Genomic DNA, 17500 nt, shown 5'->3' with positions numbered 1-17500 from the left:
TCACTCACTCACTCACTCACTCACTCACTCACCACTCACTCACTCACTCACTCACCTCACTCACTCACTCACTCACTCACTCACTCACTCACTCACTCACTCACCACTCACTCACTCACTCACTCACTGGTCACTCACTCACTCACCTCACTCACTCACTCACTCACCCACTCACTCACACTCACTCACTCACTCACTCACTCACCCACTCACACTCACCCACTCACTCACTCACTCACTCACTCACTCACTCACTCACTCACGCACTCACTCACTCACTCACTCACTCACTCACGCACTCACTCACTCACTCACTCACTCACTCACTCACTCACTCACTCACTCACTCACTCACTCACTCACTCACTCACTCTCACTCACTCACTCACTCACTCACTCACTCACTCACTCACTCACTCACTCACTCACTCACTCACTCACTCACTCACTCACTCACTCACTCACTCACTCACTCACTCACTCACTCACTCACACTCACTCACTCACTCTGTCACTCACTCACTCACTCACTCACTCACTCACTCACTCACTCACTCACTCACTCACACTGTCACCCACTCACTCACTCACTCACTCACTCACTCACTCACTCACTCACCCCCACTCACTCACTCACTCACACACTGTCACTCACTCACTCACCTCACTCACTCACTCACTCACTCACTCACTCACACTCACTCACACCACTCACTCACCACTCACTCACTCACTCACACTGTCACTCACTCACTCACTCACTCACCCACTCCCTCACTCACTCACTCACTCACTCACTCACTCACTCACTCACTCACTCACTCACTCACTCACTCACTCACTCACTCACTCACTCACTCACTCACTCACTCTGTCACTCACTCACTCACTCACTCACTCACACTCACTCACTCACTCACTCACTCACTCACTCACTCACTCACTCACTCACTCACTCACTCACTCACCCACTCACTCACTCTCCCACCCACTGTCACCCACTCACTCACTCACTCACTCACTCACTCACTCACCCACTCACTCACTCACACCACCCACCACTCACTCACTCACTCACCCACCACATCACTCCCCTCACCCCACTCACTCACCCACTCATTCTCTCTCTCACTCACCCCCATTTGGTCGGGTCAGGTCCGGACTGCTGTGCTGTTGGATGTGTTGGTGAGTAGACAGGTGTGTGAGTCTCATCCTCCCCTTCCTTTTATCTCCAGCCGGCCTCCCTCATCGCCACCCCCTGCAGGGTGTGGGCCGGGTCGGATTGGATAGGGGCGAGCGGTGGCTCATCGCCAAGCGCCTCGGTTGCTGAGGAAGCAACAATTCTCACGGAGGTGTGCCCTGGATGGTGTCCGCCCTTCAGCGCTCTCTCACCGAACCTGCTCACCGATTAGAATCACACCACATCCCTGCAGCTCATCCCACCCTAAGTCCCCGGACTGCCCCAACGTAGAACAATAATTGCATTCAATATCTCTCTCTCTCTCCCTCTCTCTCTCCCTCTCTCTCTCCCTCTCTCTCTCCTCTCTCCCTCCCTCTCTCCCTCCCTCTCCCTCTCTCCCTCTCTCTCTGTCTCTCTGGACTTCTATCTCTCTAGATCTGCTACTCACCTCTCTAGACTCTATAGATCTCTATAGATCTCTACACTATCTCTCTTTAATCTCTCTCTCTCTCTCATCTCCCTCTCTCTCTCTCCTCTCTCTCTCCCTCTCTCTCTCTCTCTCTCTCTCTCTCTCTCTCTCTCTCTCTCTCTCTCTCTCTCTCTCTCTCTCTCTCCCTCTCTCTCTCTCTCTCTCTCTCTCTCTCTCTCTCTCTCTCTCTCTCCCTCTCTCTCTCCCTCTCCCTCTCTCTCTCTCTCTCTCTCTCTCTCTCTCTCTCTCTCTCTCTCTCTCACCCTCTCTCTCTCATACTATCCTTATTCTCTCTCTAACTCTCACTCTCTGCCTCCTCCTCCCCCCCCCCCCTCCCTCCCTCTTAATAAAAGTCCAGCCCGATATACAGGCCCTTCGGCCCTCGATGTCCGTGCCGTACACAACGCCAAGTTAAACTGATCCCCTCTGCCTGAATGTGATGCATATCCCTCCATTCCCTGCATGTCCGTGTGCCTGTCTAAACGGCTCTTAGACACCACTGTCATATCTGCCTCCACCCCTCCCGGCATTCCTCTCTATCCTGCTCTAACATTCTCTCTCTGACACACACCCCCTCACCCTCTCTTTGACAATCTCTCTCTGTCTCCCTCTCTCTCTTGCCTCCTTTGCTCCTTATCTCTCTCTCTCTCTCTCTCTCTCTCTCTCTCTCTCTCTCTATCCCTCTCTCTCCGCTCTAGAAACATAGAAACATAGAAAATAGGTGCAGGAGGAGGCCACTCGGCCCTTCGAGCCAGCACCGCCATTCATTGTGATCATGGCTGATCATCCCCAATCAATAACCCGTGCCTGCCTTCTCCCCATATCCCTGGACTCCACTAGCCCCTAGAGCTCTATCTAACTCTCTCTTAAATCCATCCAGTCTCCACTGCCCTCTGTGGCAGGGAATTCCACAAATTCACAACTCTCTGGGTGGAAAAGTTTTTTCTCACCTCAGTCTTAAATGGCCTCCCCTTTAATCCAAGACTGTGGCCCCTGGTTCTGGACTCGCCCAACATTGGGAATAGTTTTCCTGCATCTAGCTTGTCCAGTCCTTTTATCATGTTATATGTTTCTATAAGATCCCCCTCCTCATCCTTCTAAACTCCAGTGAATACAAGCCTAGTCTTTTCAATCTTTCCTCATATGACAGTCCCGCCATCCCAGGGATCAATCTGGTGAACCTACGCTGCACTGCCTCAATCACAAGGATGTCCTTCCTCAAATTAGGGGACCAAAACTGTACACAACACTCCAGATGTGGTCTCACCAGAGCCGTATACAACTGCAGTAGAACCTCTCTACTCCTACACTGAAATCCTCTTGTTATGAAGGCCAACATTCCATTAGCTTTCTTCACTGCCTGCTGTACCTGCACGCCAACTTTCAGTGACCGGTGTACAAGGACACCCAGGTCTCGCTGCACCTCCCCCTTACCTAACCTAACCCCATTGTCGGATAACCTGACATTTATCTATATTAAACTGCATCTGCCACGCATCTGCCCACTCACTCAACCTGTCCAAGTCTCTTGTTATCTCTTTCTCTCTCTCTCGCTCTATTTCTATTTTTTTTTTACCTTCTTTAGTTTTGTTCTCGGCACGGTGGCGCAGCGGTAGAGACCCGGGTTTGATCCTGACCACGGGTGCTGTCTGTACGGAGTTTGCACGTTCTTCCCGTGACCAACTTCGGTTTTTTCTCCAGTTTCCTCCCACATTCTAAAGACGTGCAGTTTTGCCGAACCCAATAAACCTACAAACCTGCACAACTGGCCTCTGCCTCTCCCTTGCCTCTCCCCTGCCTCTCTCTCCCTCCCTCTTTCTAGTCTTTTAATCTTGAATCCTCGCACTAATTTGATTTGAGTTTTACTGAACCCAATTAACCAACAAATCTGCCTCTCTCTCCAGCTCTCACTTTTTTCCCTATCTCTTTCTCTCTTGCCTCTCTCTTTCTCTTGCCCCCTCACTCTTTCCCTCTTGTCCCTCTCCCTCTTGCTCTCTCTCTCCCCTGGTTCCTGAACCTACCTGATCTCCCGGTTGCCGAACACTGTTCCTTTCCCACACTGACCTTTCTGTCCTGTGTCTCCTCTGTCAGAGTTACAGCCCAGTGGTACGAATATTGGTCTCTCTCACTTCAGGTAGCCCCGGCATTCTCTCTCTCTCTATCCCTCCCGCACCCACGTCACACCAGCTTCTTGTTCTCACCCAACAAACAGCTAACAATGGCCATAAAAAAGCTCCATGGCCAGGGTGAGCAACACCGGACATTGGTGGAACAGCACCTCGTATTCCGCTTGGGGAACCTGCATCCTGCGGGCATGAATATTGAATTCTCCCAATTTTGTTGCCCTTGCTGTCTCCTCCCCTTCCTTCAGCCCATGGGCTCCTCCGCCTCCTTTTTCCTTTCTTCTCCCCGCCACCACCCATCAGTCTGAAGAAGGGTCTCGACCCGAAACGTCACCCATTCCTTCTCTCCAGAGATGCTGCCTGTCCCGCTGAGTTACTCCAGCATTTTGTGTCTACCTTCGGTTGAAACCAGCGTCTACAGTTCCTTCCTGCAGGTTTATAGGTTAATTGGCTTGGTATAAATGTAAATTGTCCCTAGTGTGTGCAGGATAGTGTGTGGGGATCGCTGGTCAGTACGGGCTCGGTGGGCCGAAGGGCCTGTTTCCGTGCTGTACTTCTAAACTAAACTATACCAGTCAACCCCAGGGGTTAGGGAGCGGGGAGTGAACTTTGGAGCCAGCAGGAGAGGGGTAGTTGGTGGCGTGACAAGGGTGGGGACAGGACAATAGAACGATCGCTATGTGGATGGATGGGTTGGTGTCAGTATCTGCACAACAGTACACACCCATTACAAAATTATCCCTTGCAACAATGAGAAGGAACAGCAGTTATGCAGCTTGGGTGTGTGGGCGACAGACCAGTTAAGGCAGGACAGGTGAATGCCAAGTTAAGGTGCAGAACTACACCTTTGTCTCATTCTCTGCGAGGCATTTCAGAGGCGTTTAGACAGGCACATGGATATTATGCTGGGACCGGAGGGCAGAGGAGATTAGTTTATGCTCCACAATCAGAGGGGGGGAGAGACAGGCCAGACCCCAGGGGTGAGTGGGTTCATGTATGAGGAGCGCTGGGCCTGGACTCCCTGGGGTTTAGAATGATGGGGGGGGGGGGGGGGGGGACCTCATTGAAACTCACTGAACAGAGAAAGACTTTCCATGGAGTGGATGTGGAGAGGATGTTTCCACTGGTTGGGGAGTCCCGGACCAAGGGGAAATCCTTTAAAACCGAGATGAGAAGAACTTTTTTCACGCAGAGAGTGGTGAATCTCTGGAACTCTCTGCCACAGAGGGTAGTTGAGGCCACACAGTTCATTGGCTATATTTAAGAGGGAGTTAGATGTGGCCCTTGTGGCTAAGGGGATCAGGGGGTATGGAGAGAAGGCAGGTACGGGATACTGAGTTGGGTGATCAGCCATGATCATATTGAATGGCGGTGCAGGCTCGAAGGGCCGAATGGCCTCTACTCCTGCACCTAATTTCTATGTTTCTATGTTTCTACCAGAGGTCAGTCTCAGAATTAAAGGCCGTTCCTTTAGAAAGGCGATGAGGAGGAACTTCTTTAGTCAGAGGGTGGTGAATCTGTGGAATTGATTGCCACAGACGGCTGTGGAGGCCAAGATATGGATATTTGTAAGGCAGAGATCGATAGATTCTTGATTAGTTCGGGGTGTCAGGGTTCTGGGCAGAATAATGGGTTTGGGAAGGAGAGTCACAGAGCCCTCCATAATGTTTGGGACAAAGACCCATCATTGGTTTATTTATTTGCCTCTGTACTCCACAATTTGAGATTTGTAATCGACAAAAACACATGTGGTTAAAGTGAACATTGTCAGATTTTATTAAAGGCCATTGTTACACATCTTGGTTTCACCGTGTAGAAATGACAGCAGTGTTTATACATAGTCCCCCCCATTTCAGGGCACCATCCTACCTGCTCAAGTTCAAACAAATGCCTCAATACTCATTGGCCTGCGGTTCATTCTACAGCAAGACAATGATCCCAAACCTACTGCTAAAGCAACAAAGGAGTTTTTCAAAGCTAAAAAATGGTCAATTCTTGAATGGCCAAGTAAATTGTGCACTCTGAACCCAATTGAGCACGCCTTTTATATGCTGAAGGGAAAACTGAAGGGGACTAGCCCCCAAAACAAGCATAAACTAAAGATGGCTGCAATACAGGCCTGGCAGAGCATCACCAGAGAAGACACCCAGCAACTGGTGATGTCCGTGAATCGCAGACTTCAAGCAGTCGTTGCATCCAAAGGATATGCAACAAAATACTGCACGTGACTACTTTCATTTACATGACATTGCTGTGTCCCAAACATTACGGTGCCCTGAAATGGGGGGGACTATGTATAAACACTGCTGTAATTTCTACACGGTGAAACCAAGATGTGTAACAATGGCCTTTAATAAAATCTGACAATGTTCACTTTAACCACATGTGTTTTTGTCGATTACAAATCTCAAATTGTGGAGTACAGGGGCAAATAAATAAACCAATGATGGGTCTTTGTCCCAAACATTATGGAGGGCTCTGTATTAAATATTAAATACGGACAGAGAAATATGAGGTGTAGTCCCTCTAATTTGTTTTTGGCAGGTTGCATTCATGTTTGGTATATTTTCCCCTCCCTGCTTGTGGATTGTGGATTAAAATACCAATGTCAAGGTTCCACCCAACAGCTAATGAGCCAGTCGTTGTATCGCCTAGAATTAAAACATCATACAGGCCGATTCTTGCCTGTGTCAAGGTGCAGGAGTCGATGGAGGAGGGGAGATAGAAACATAGAAACATAGACAATAGGTGCAGGAGGAGGCCAGTCGGCCCTTCGAGCCTGCACCATTCGCCATTCAATGTGATCATGGCTGATCATCCACAATCAGGACCCCGTTCCTGCCTTCTCCCCTGACTCTGCTATCTTCACGAGCCCCATCTAGCTCTTTCTTAAAGAGAACCAGCCTCCACCGCCCTCTGGGGCAGAAAATTCCACAGACTCACAACTCTGTGTGTGAAAAAGTGTTTCCCCATCTCCGTTCTAAATGGCCGACCCCTTGTTCTTAAACTGTGTGGCCCCTGGTTCTGGACTCCCCCAACATCGGGAACATGTTTCCTGCCTCTAGCGTGTCCAAACCCTTAATAGTCTTATATGTTTCAATAAGATCCCCTCACATCCTAAATTCCAGAGTGTACAAGCCCACAGCCGCTCCATTCTCTCAGCATATGACAGTCCCGACATCCCGGGAATTAACCTTGTGAACCTACGCTGGGCTCCCTCAATAGCAAGAATGTCCTTCCTCAAATTAGGGGACCAAAACTGCACACAATACTCCAGGTGTGGTCTCACTAGGGCCCTGTACAACTGCAGAAGGACCTCTTTGCTCCTATACTCAACTCCTCTTGTTATAAAGGCCAACATGCCATTGGCTTTCTTCACTGCCTGCTGTACCTGCATGCTTACTTTCATTGACTGATGCACAAGGAGCCCCCAGATCTCATTGTACTTCCCCTTTTCTCAACTTGACACCATTTAGATAATAATCTGCCTTCCTGTTTTTGCTACCAAAGTGGATAACCTCACATTTATCCGCATTAAACTGCATCTGCCATGCATCTGCCCATTCCCCCAACCTGTCCAAGTCACCCTGCATTCTCATAGCATCCTCCTCACAGTTCACACTGCCACCCAGCTTTGTGTCATCTGCAAATTTGCTAATGTTACTTTGAATCCCTTCATCCAAATCATTGATGTATATTGTAAATAGCTGCGGTCCCAGCACCGAGCCTTGCGGTACCCCACTAGTCACTGCCTGCCATTCTGAAAAGGGACCCGTTAATCCCTACTCTTTGTTTCCTGTCTGCCAACCACTTCTCTATCCATGTCAGCACTCTACCCCCAATACCATGTGCTCTAATTTTGCCCACTAATCTCCTGTGTGGGACCTTATTAAATACGGTTGTTAAGGGATTTTCTAAACTCAAGAAATTATGAGTCACAAGTTGCCAAACTAGTTTAACAAAGGGAATCATCTGCCTAATGTTTCATCAACAGCACACAAAACTACACATGGATTGAACGAGAGTTTGTCGGCACTGGGCCTGTACTCGCTGGAGTTTAGAAGGATGAGGGGGAAACCTCATTGAAACGTGCAGAATAGTGAAAGGCCTGGATAGAGTGGATGTGGAGAGGATGTTTCCACTCGTGGGAGAGTCTAGGACCAGAGGGCACAGCCTCAGAATTAAAGGAGATGAGGAGGAATTTCTTTAGCCAGATGGTGGTGAATCTGTGGGAGCCAAGTCAGTGGATATTTTTAAGGCTGAGATAGATCGATAGATTCTTGATTAGTGTGGGTGTCGGGGATTATGGGGAGAAGGCAGGAGAATGGGGTTAGGAGGGAGAGATAGATCAGCCATCATTGAATGGCTGAGGAAACTTGATGGGCCGAATGGCCTAATTCTGCTCCCATCGCTTATGACCTGGGATGTCAGGACTTTCATATGAAGAAAGACTGGATAGACTCGGCTTGTACTCGCTAGAATTTAGAAGATTGAGGGAGGATCTTACAGAAACTTACAAAATTCTTAAGGGGTTGGACAGGCTAGATGCAGGAAGATTGTTCCCGATGTTGGGGAAGTCCAGAACAAGGGGTCACACACACACAGTTTAAGGATAAGGGGGAAATCTTTTAGGACCGAGATGAGGAAAACATTTTTTTTCACACACAGAGAGTGGTGAATCTGTGGAATTCTCTGCCACAGACGGTAGTTGAGGCCACACAGTTCATTGGCTATATTTAAGAGGGAGTTAGATGTGGCCCTTGTGGCTAAAGGGATCAGGGGGTATGGAGAGAAGGCAGGGATGGGATACTGAGTTGGATGATCAGCCATGATCATATTGAATGGCGAATGGTGCAGGCTCGAAGGGCCGAATGGCCTTTATTCCTGCACCTATTTTCTATGTTTCTATGACCTTATGAAAACTACACCTGAGACATTGTCGTTCTTCAGTAAACGTGGCCGCTTTTACATGCCGAACAAAGTGGGGCATGAAACGTTACTTCCTGATGTCGTTCAATATCTCCTTTGACTTGCTGATGCTGACTGGTACTGTAGGTTGTTGCCTCAACACCAGGACACACGGCTCGCAATATCCTTCCTGTACTCCGTCGCATAGAAACATAGACAACAGGTACAGGAGTAGGCCATCAATATGATCATGACACCATCCAAAATCGGCCCGAAACTTTGCCTATTTCTTTCGCTCCATAGATGCTGCCTCACCCGCTGAGTTTCTCCAGCACTTTTGTCTACCTTCGATCTTCCAGCATCTGCAGTTCCTTCTTAAACATCAAAAATCAGTTCATGCTTTTTCCCCATATCCCTTGATTCCGTTAGCCCTAAGAGCTAAATCTAACTCTCTCTTGAAAACATCCAGTGAATTGGCCTCCACTGCCTTCTGTAGCAGAGAATTCCACAGATTCACAACTCTCTGGGTGAAAAAGTTTATCCTCATCTCAGTCCTAAAAGACTCTTATTCTTAAACTGTGACTCCTGGTTCTGGACTCCCCCAACATCAGGAACATTTTTCCTGCATCTAGCTTGTCCAATCCCTTAAAAAATTTAAATATTTCTATAAGAATTTCGATGCTTCTAATTTGCAAACCCAGTCGACCCATTCTTTCATCATATGTCAGTCCCGCCATCCCGGGAATTAACCTGGTGAACCTACACTGCACTACCTCAATAGCAAGAATGTCCTTCCTCATATTAGGAAATCAAAACTGCACACAATACTCCAGGTGTGGTCTCACCAGGGCCCTGTACAACTGCAGTAGAACCTCCCTGCTCCTAAACTCAAATCCTCTCGCAATGAAGGCCAACATACCATTAGCTTTCTTCACTGCCTGTTGTACCTGCATGCTTACTTTCAGTGACAGATGTACAAGGATACCCAGGTCTCGCTGTATTGTAGAGGTGGATGTGGGTTAGGGTTGAATTAGCTGGGAAATCCCATATCTTGGGCTAAATTGGTCTTTCCAGACAGGACTGCCCTTGTCCCGTATTTGACTGCTACAACTCAGGTCGGGCCAGAGGGCCATGTCGGACCCAGCCTCACCCATCCCAATGTAGTGCAGCCCATGGAGTGCAGCAGCAGCAGCATCGCCTCGCCTCGCCTCGCCCGTGGCCCCATCGGTCAGCAGCCCGGCCAGCTGTCCGAACTTCCGACCTTCGCTTACCGCCTGGCTGGTCAAACCTCCTCAGCTGGCCCCGCCGGCTGGTCTTTGTGTGCAGTCCAGCACCCGGCCCAACTCATCATTCACCCACCCAGTCGGTCAGTCAACGAATTGCCGTGGGGAATTTGTCCCGTAGTTTGACTTTATGCCCCTTATTTGGGAGCGTGAGAACGTTGAGTTTTCGTGTTAATGTGTGCATGTTGCACGTGGCGAGCTGCTTAGAATTGCGAGCTAGTGGTTTTGCAGAATTGCAAAGGGTGTTGAGACTAAAAAGGGAAACGGCACGATGTCCAGTAGAACCGCAGAGAAAAACAAGTTTGTTCTAATCCATCGCTATCAAAACATGGGGGGGGGGGCCAACAATGTTTTGGTGGCCGCACATCACACGCGCGAGGCTTCGGCCGTGGGCCCTGTGGACGGTAACATCGGGAGTTGACCTGGTTGGTGACCGACTCCAAACTCCGTCAACGGCAGCTTCATTCGCCCCGAATGGCGGGGCCTTTCATCGCTTAAAATCGGCCGCGGGATTTTCCATTGCTCAGCGGGGACTTCGACATCGGGAGCATCGATCGCCTACGCAGCAGTTTGGCTGCCTGACCGCGCGCGGGGCGATGCAAGATCCCGCGACCGATTTTAAGCCGCGCCGGGCGATGAAACACCAGACTGATTCCTGGGATGTCAGGACTGTCTTATGAAGAAAGACTGGATAGACTTGGTTTATACTCTCTAGAATTTAGAAGATTGAGAGGGGATCTCATAGAAACTTACAAAATTCTTAAGGGGTTGGACAGGCTAGATGCAGGAAGATTGTTCCCGATGTTGGGGGAAGTCCAGGACAAGGGGTCACAGCTTAAGGATAAGGGGGAAATCCTTTAAAACCGAGATGAGAAGAACTTTTTTCACACAGAGAGTGGTGAATCTCTGGAACTCTCTGCCACAGAGGGTAGTTGAGGCCAGTTCATTGGCTATATTTAAGAGGGAGTTAGATGTGGCCCTTGTGGCCAAGGGGATCAGGGGGTATGGAGAGAAGGCAGGTACGGGATACTGAGTTGGATGATCAGCCATGATCATATTGAATGGCGGTGCAGGCTCGAAGGGCCGAATGGCCTCTACTCCTGCACCTAATTTCTATGTTTCTAAAGGCCCCGCGAACGGGCTGAGATTCAGCTTAAAAAGCGTCTGATTCCCGCTTGACTCTTTCAAAAGCTACAACGTGGTAAATAACACTTAAACAAATAAAACTGGAGCAAATAAAGGCAAACAGAAGAACCAACCTTGGTGAGGGGGGGGGGAGAGAGTGAGAGAGAGAGAGATGGGAAAAAAAACTGAATAACGCTAGTGAGCGTGTATGAGAGACTTACCTACAAGCCAGCCAGGAAACCCGTTCGACTGGAGCCCTTAATGACCTGACCCGTTTAAATCCCATACCTGTTTAAATTTTCCCCATCCACCAATACATCCAATTAAGGGCCTGTCCCACTTGGCGATGTTCTCGGCAACTGCCGGCATCATTGACTGATGTATCAAGGCACCGAAACATTTGTGGCGTGACGTGGCGTGATGACGTATGTAGCGCGGTGTCGCAACATCTTTTTGTCCCCGATGAATTTTGAAATGTTCAAAATCTTTTGCCGACCCTGATATGAAACCGGCAGTCGCCAAAAGAATCGGCAAGCGGGACTGGCCCTTTAGTTCAAATGTTAGTTGTACCCGCATCAGACAGATTTAAGAAATTCTCCGTGAATACCTTCAGTAATACTTGCATGTCAAAACACAATTGGTGACACATGGTGTTAATATGATGTTAATAGTGATATTTAACAAGCCCTTAACAATGACCGTTAACAGATAATATTTGTCTTAGAGGAATCAAAACATGGGGGTTTTGTTCTCTCAATGTGTGGATTGTTTTCTTGCTGACATAGATATTGTCTCTCGGTACAAGTCACCGCTTTTAAAACGTGGGGGACACAATTTCCTGGGTTTTACTCACACTCACCTTTACTCACACTCACCTTTACTCACACTCACCAGGGCTCACACGCACACGCACGCATGCAAACGCGCACACACACGCACGCGCACGCACGCACGCGCACACACGCGCACGCGCACACGCACGCACGCACACACGCACACACACGCACAAACACACGCACGCACGCGCACACACACATGCACACACGCGCATACGCACACACGCACAAACACACGCACGCACGCACACACACACACACGCCGCGCACACACACACATACGCGCGCACACACATACACACGCACACACATACATGCACGCACACACACGCGCGCGCGCACACACACGCACGCACACATGCACGCACGCACACATGCACACACGCACGCACACACACATACACACGCACACATACGCGCACGCACACACACACGAACTGCCCCACTGTCTCGCGGAAAGCGGAGATTTTTAATTTAAAAAAAATTTTCACCGAGTTTCAAAATCCGGACTACAAAACTATGGGGGGGGGTGACTGTCCTCACCTCTGTGCTGATTGTGTGATTAGCTGGACCTGTGACTACTCATGTACGTGCTGCCTGTGCGCAGAATAATTGAGGGGGACAGCGAGTAGCAGGCACTACAATACAATACAATACAAGAATACAAGGCAACTATGTGACCATCCTTGTGGTGACTCGCCCACTCCCTCGAGCGTAATAAACTTGTGTCTTCACAATGAGCTTCAGTGTTTCGACAAATGCAATTAACCTGACCTGCTCAAACAAGTAAGATCAATTAGAACAAGTTGCCCGACAACTTTAGGCTGTGCACGCCAAACGCATGAAGAAGAAGAGGACATGACTTCAGAATTAAGGGACTGAAGTTTAGGGGTAACATGAGGGGGAACTTCTTTACTCAGAGAGTGGTAGCGGTGTGGAATGAGCTCCCAGTGGAAGTGGTGGAGGCAGGTTCATTGGTATCATTTAAAAATAAATTGGATAGGCATATGGATGAGAAGGGAATGGAGGGTTATGGTATGAGTGCAGGCAGGTGGGACTAAGGGAAAAAAATTTGTTCGGCACGGACTTGTAGGGCCGAGATGGCCTGTTTCCGTGCTGTAATTGTTATATGGCTATATGGTGTCTGAAGGGGTTTGTTATTCCAGAGTGCGGGCGAGCAGAGTAGTCGGCAGGATCTCGCTGGGACCAAGTGTTTAACAGCACCTCCCCCCCCCCCCCCTTTGTGTAAGAAGGAGACCTGGGGGGGGGGGGGGGGGGGCTGGTCAACTGTAACACCGACACCTCCGATCTACCCTTCTCCCTCTCCAATTGTACATTAAACCTGACCATGTCATGGTCACTGCCTCCTAATGGCTCCTTAACCTCAAGGTCCTTTATCAAAGCCTTCTCCCTGGTCATCTCCAACACAAGCTGCTCTAACAATCTATCACGACTTAACCCCACAAACTCTCTTTCTTGGGGTCCAGTACCAACCTGATTTCCCCAGTCTACCTGCATGTTGAAGTCTCCCATACCAACCACAGCATTACCTTTGCTACATGCCAATTTAAACTCCTGATTCAACTTGCACCCTATGTCCAGGCTACTGTTTGGGGGCCTGTAGATAAGCCTTTTTACCCTTACAATTCATTAGTTCTATCCACACTGACTCCACATCTGCTGTTTCAATGTCACCCCTTGCATGGGACTGAATTTCATTCCTCACCAACAGAGCTATCCCACCCCCTCTGCCCACCCGTCTGTCTTCAATAGGAGGTATACACTTGAATATTCAGTTCCCAGCCCTGGCCCTTGTCTCTGTAATTCCCACAACATTGTAGTTGCCAGTTTCTAACTGAGCCTCAAGCCGGTCCACTTTATTCCTTATACTTCGCACATTCATATACAACACTTAGACCCCCGTATTCACATTCCCCCTCACACTGCTCGCAATTAGCCCTGACCTTACTCCGATGTCCCTTCTCAAACTTTCCTTCCCATTAATTCGAGAATCTGTTGTAACTTTTCCTGTAGCCACTTCCCCTTCAACTCCATCTTTATACTCCCAATTTGTCAATCCCTCCCCACCACTATTTAGTTTAAACCCACACGTGTAGCCCCAGCAAACCTGCCTGCCAGAACGTCAGTCCCCCCCTCCAGTTAAGGTGTAACCCGTCCCTTTTGTACAGATCACTCCGATCCCAGTGGTCTATAGAAACATAGAAATTAGGTGCAGGAGTAGAGGCCATTCGGCCCTTCGAGCCTGCACCATTCGCCATTCAATATGATCATGGCTGATCATCCAACTCAGTATCCCGTACCTGCCTTCTCTCCATACCCCCTGATCCCCTTAGCCACAAGGGCCACATCTAACTCCCTCTTAAATATAGCCAATGAACTGTGGCCTCAACTACCCTCTGTGGCAGAGAGTTCCAGAGATTCACCACTCTCTGTGTGAAAAAAGTTCTTCTCATCTCGGTTTTAAAGGATTTCCCCCCTTATCCTTAAGCTGTGACCCCTTGTCCTGGACTTCCCCAACATCGGGAACAATCTTCCTGCATCTAGCCTGTCCAACCCCTTAAGAATTTTGTAAGTTTCTATAAGATCCCCCCTCAATCTCCTAAATTCTAGAGAGTATAAACCAAGTCTATCCAGTCTTTCTTCATAAGACAGTCCTGACATCCAAGGAATCAGTCTGGTGAACCGTCTCTGCAATAATGTCCTTCCTCAGACTTGGAGACCAAATCTAAATCCTTGCTCCCTGCACCAGCCCCCCAGCCACACATTCAGATCCCCTATCTCCCTGTTCCTGCCCTCACTAGCACGAGGTACTGGAAGCAAACCAGAGATAACCACCCTAGAAGTCCTGCTTTTCATTCATTCATTCAAAATAATCTCTTGGTTAGCTGAGCAGCTGGGCTGCGGAATGTCTGATGAATGTGAGGTGCTGTATTTTGGGAAGTCAAACCGGGCAGTGAACGGCAGATTGTTGTAGAGCAGGGGGGGTTATGGAATGCAGGTACATCTTTCACCCAAAGGTAAATGAGAAATGTCGTCGAGCTGGAAAGGGTGCAGAGATGATTGATGAGAATGCTGTCAGGATTCGAGGCACAGAGCCGCTGGGGGAGGTCGAACAGGCTGGGACTTCATTCCTACGAGCGCTGGAGAATGTTATAAAGGTGAAGGGGAACAGATAAGAATATTTTACGCAGGCTCGGGGAATCAAGAACCAGAGGACATAGGTTTAAGGTGGTGGGTGTATGGAACGAGTTGCCAGAGGAGGTAGTTGAGACAATTACTAGAACAACATTTGGACAGGTACACGGATAGGAAAGGTTTAGAGGGAAATGGGACATCTTGGTTGGCTGGGCAAGTTGTTTCCGTGCTGTGTGTGTGATTCCTGACGTTAACAACATTTCTGGAGAGCGATCGTCGGCTGGGAACCACTTTAGAAGATTCGCAAGTTGGCAAGAGACCAGCAGAAAAGCCCACTTATCTTCTTTATCGTGCCTCGGGAGGAAATAAATCTTAAAATAATTCCTTTGCACGCACTAAGGCGGGTGTTTTGGAACTGTGACAAAACTTTGAGCAGATGTTAATCGAGGGGAACATGGGCTGAAACACAGTTTGGGTGCATCCATCAGACCAGACCCCGGCAACAATCTTACATTTTACGGGACATAAGGGCCTATTTGAGGACCAACAACAATCTGACACCATTTTGTAAAAGCCAGCAGCTAAAACAGTGGTTGCAGCTCATAGAGTTATAGAAACAGAGAAATTAGGTGCAGGAGTAGAGGCCATTCAGCCCCTTCGAGCCTGCACCATTCGCCATTCAATATGATCATGGCTGATCATCCAACTCAGTATCCTGTACATAGAAACATAGAAATTAGGTGCAGGAGTAGAGGCCATTCGGCCCTTCGAGCCTGCACCATTCGCCATTCAATATGATCATGGCTGATCATCCAACTCAGTATCCCATACCTGCCTTCTCTCCATACCCCCTGATCCCCTTAGCCACAAGGGCCACATCTAACTCCCTCTTAAATATAGCCAATGAACTGTGTGGCCTCAACTACCCTCTGCGGCAGAGAGTTCCAGAGATTCACCACTCTCTGTGTGAAAAAAGTTCTTCTCATCTCGGTTTTAAAGGATTTCCCCCTTATCCTTAAATTGTGACCCCTTGTCCTGGACTTCCCCAACATCGGGAACAATCTTCCTGCATCTAGCCTGTCCAACCCCTTAAGAGTTTTGTAAGTTTCTATAAGATCCCCCCTCAATCTCCTAAATTCTAGAGAGTACAAGCCGAGTCTATCCAGTCTTTCTTCATAAGACAGTCCTGACATCCCAGGAATCAGTCTGGTGAACCTTCTCTGTACTCCCTCTACGGCAAGAATGTCTTTCCTCAGATTAGGAGACCAAAACTGTACGCAATACTCCAGGTGTGGTCTCACCAAGACCCTGTACAACTGCAGTAGAACCTCCCTGCTCCTAGACTCAAATCCTTTTGCTATGAATGCTAACATACCATTGGCTTTCTTCACTGCCTGCTGCACCTGCATGCCTACTTTCAATGACTGGTGTACCATGACACCCAGGTCTCGCTGCATCTCCCCTTTTCCTAGTCGGCCACCATTTAGATAATAGTCTGCTTTCCTGTTCTTTTACCAAGCTGTATCTCTAAACTAATTCACCCTTTCTTCCATCTAGGCCGAGCATCAAACTCAACCCAACGTTGTTAACTTGGAAAAGGCACAGAGAAGATTTGTGAGGATGTCGCCAGGACTTAGACATAGACAACAGGTGCAGGAGGAGAGGCCACTCGGCCCTTCGAGCCAGCACCATTCGCCATTCAATATGATCATGGCTGATCATCCAACTCAGTATCCCGTACCTGCCTTCTCTCCATACCCCCTGATCCCCTTAGCCACAAGGGCCACATCTAACTCCCTCTTAAATATAGCCAATGAACTGTGTGGCCTCAACTACCTTCTGTGGCAGAGAATTCCACAGATTCACCACTCTCTGTGTGAAAAATGTTTTTCTCATCTCGGTTTTAAAGGATTTCCCCCTTATCCTTAAGCTGTGACCCCTTGTCCTGGACTTCCCCAACATCGGGAACAATCTTCCTGCATCTAGCCTGTCCAACCCCTTAAGAATTTTGTAAGAATTTTGTAAGTTTCTATAAGACCTTAAGAATTTTGTAAGTTTCTATAAGACCTTAAGAATTTTGTAAGTTTCTATAAGACCTTAAGAATTTTGTAAGTTTCTATAAGACCTTAAGAATTTTGTAAGTTTCTATAAGACCTTAAGAATTTTGTAAGTCTTTCCTCAGATTAGGAGACCAAAACTGTACACAATACTCTATAAGACTTTAAGAATTTTGTAAGTTTCTATAAGAACACATATGTTTCTATGTGTGTCGGACAGGGTTAGTACGAGGTCGATCGCTGGATCAAAGTTTCCGCGCTGTATCTCTACAATTAAAACCAAACAAAGGCAGCATTTGGACAAGAACGGGCAAGAATGAGCGGTGTCAGACATAATGTCCTGATCGTTTATTACCACATACA

At 48.4% G+C, this 17500-nt stretch overlaps 1 protein-coding gene across 7 annotated transcripts in view; it reads left to right on the top strand.

Moving 5' to 3' along the window:
• Positions 1-17057, top strand: part of LOC129715792 (perforin-1-like) — an 82652-nt gene extending 65595 nt beyond the window's left edge. For 5 of the 7 annotated variants that reach the window (XM_055665652.1, XM_055665647.1, XM_055665650.1 and 2 more), the window contains one exon: positions 16638-17057. Coding sequence is in view for 1 of the 7 variants with exons in the window: in XM_055665647.1 (XP_055521622.1) it covers positions 16638-16698 (61 nt within the window). In the remaining 6 variants the exon portion in view is untranslated. Of the gene's footprint in view, positions 1-1235; positions 1353-16637 lie in introns of all 7 variants that reach the window. The other 2 variants (XM_055665651.1, XM_055665645.1) reach the window with 1 other exon arrangement.
• Positions 17058-17500: the final 443 nt, after the last annotated feature.

This window comes from Leucoraja erinacea, unplaced genomic scaffold (assembly GCF_028641065.1).
Source record: "Leucoraja erinacea ecotype New England unplaced genomic scaffold, Leri_hhj_1 Leri_140S, whole genome shotgun sequence".
Lineage (NCBI taxonomy): Eukaryota > Metazoa > Chordata > Chondrichthyes > Rajiformes > Rajidae > Leucoraja > Leucoraja erinaceus.
This window is presented reverse-complemented; position numbering and strand designations above follow the sequence as displayed.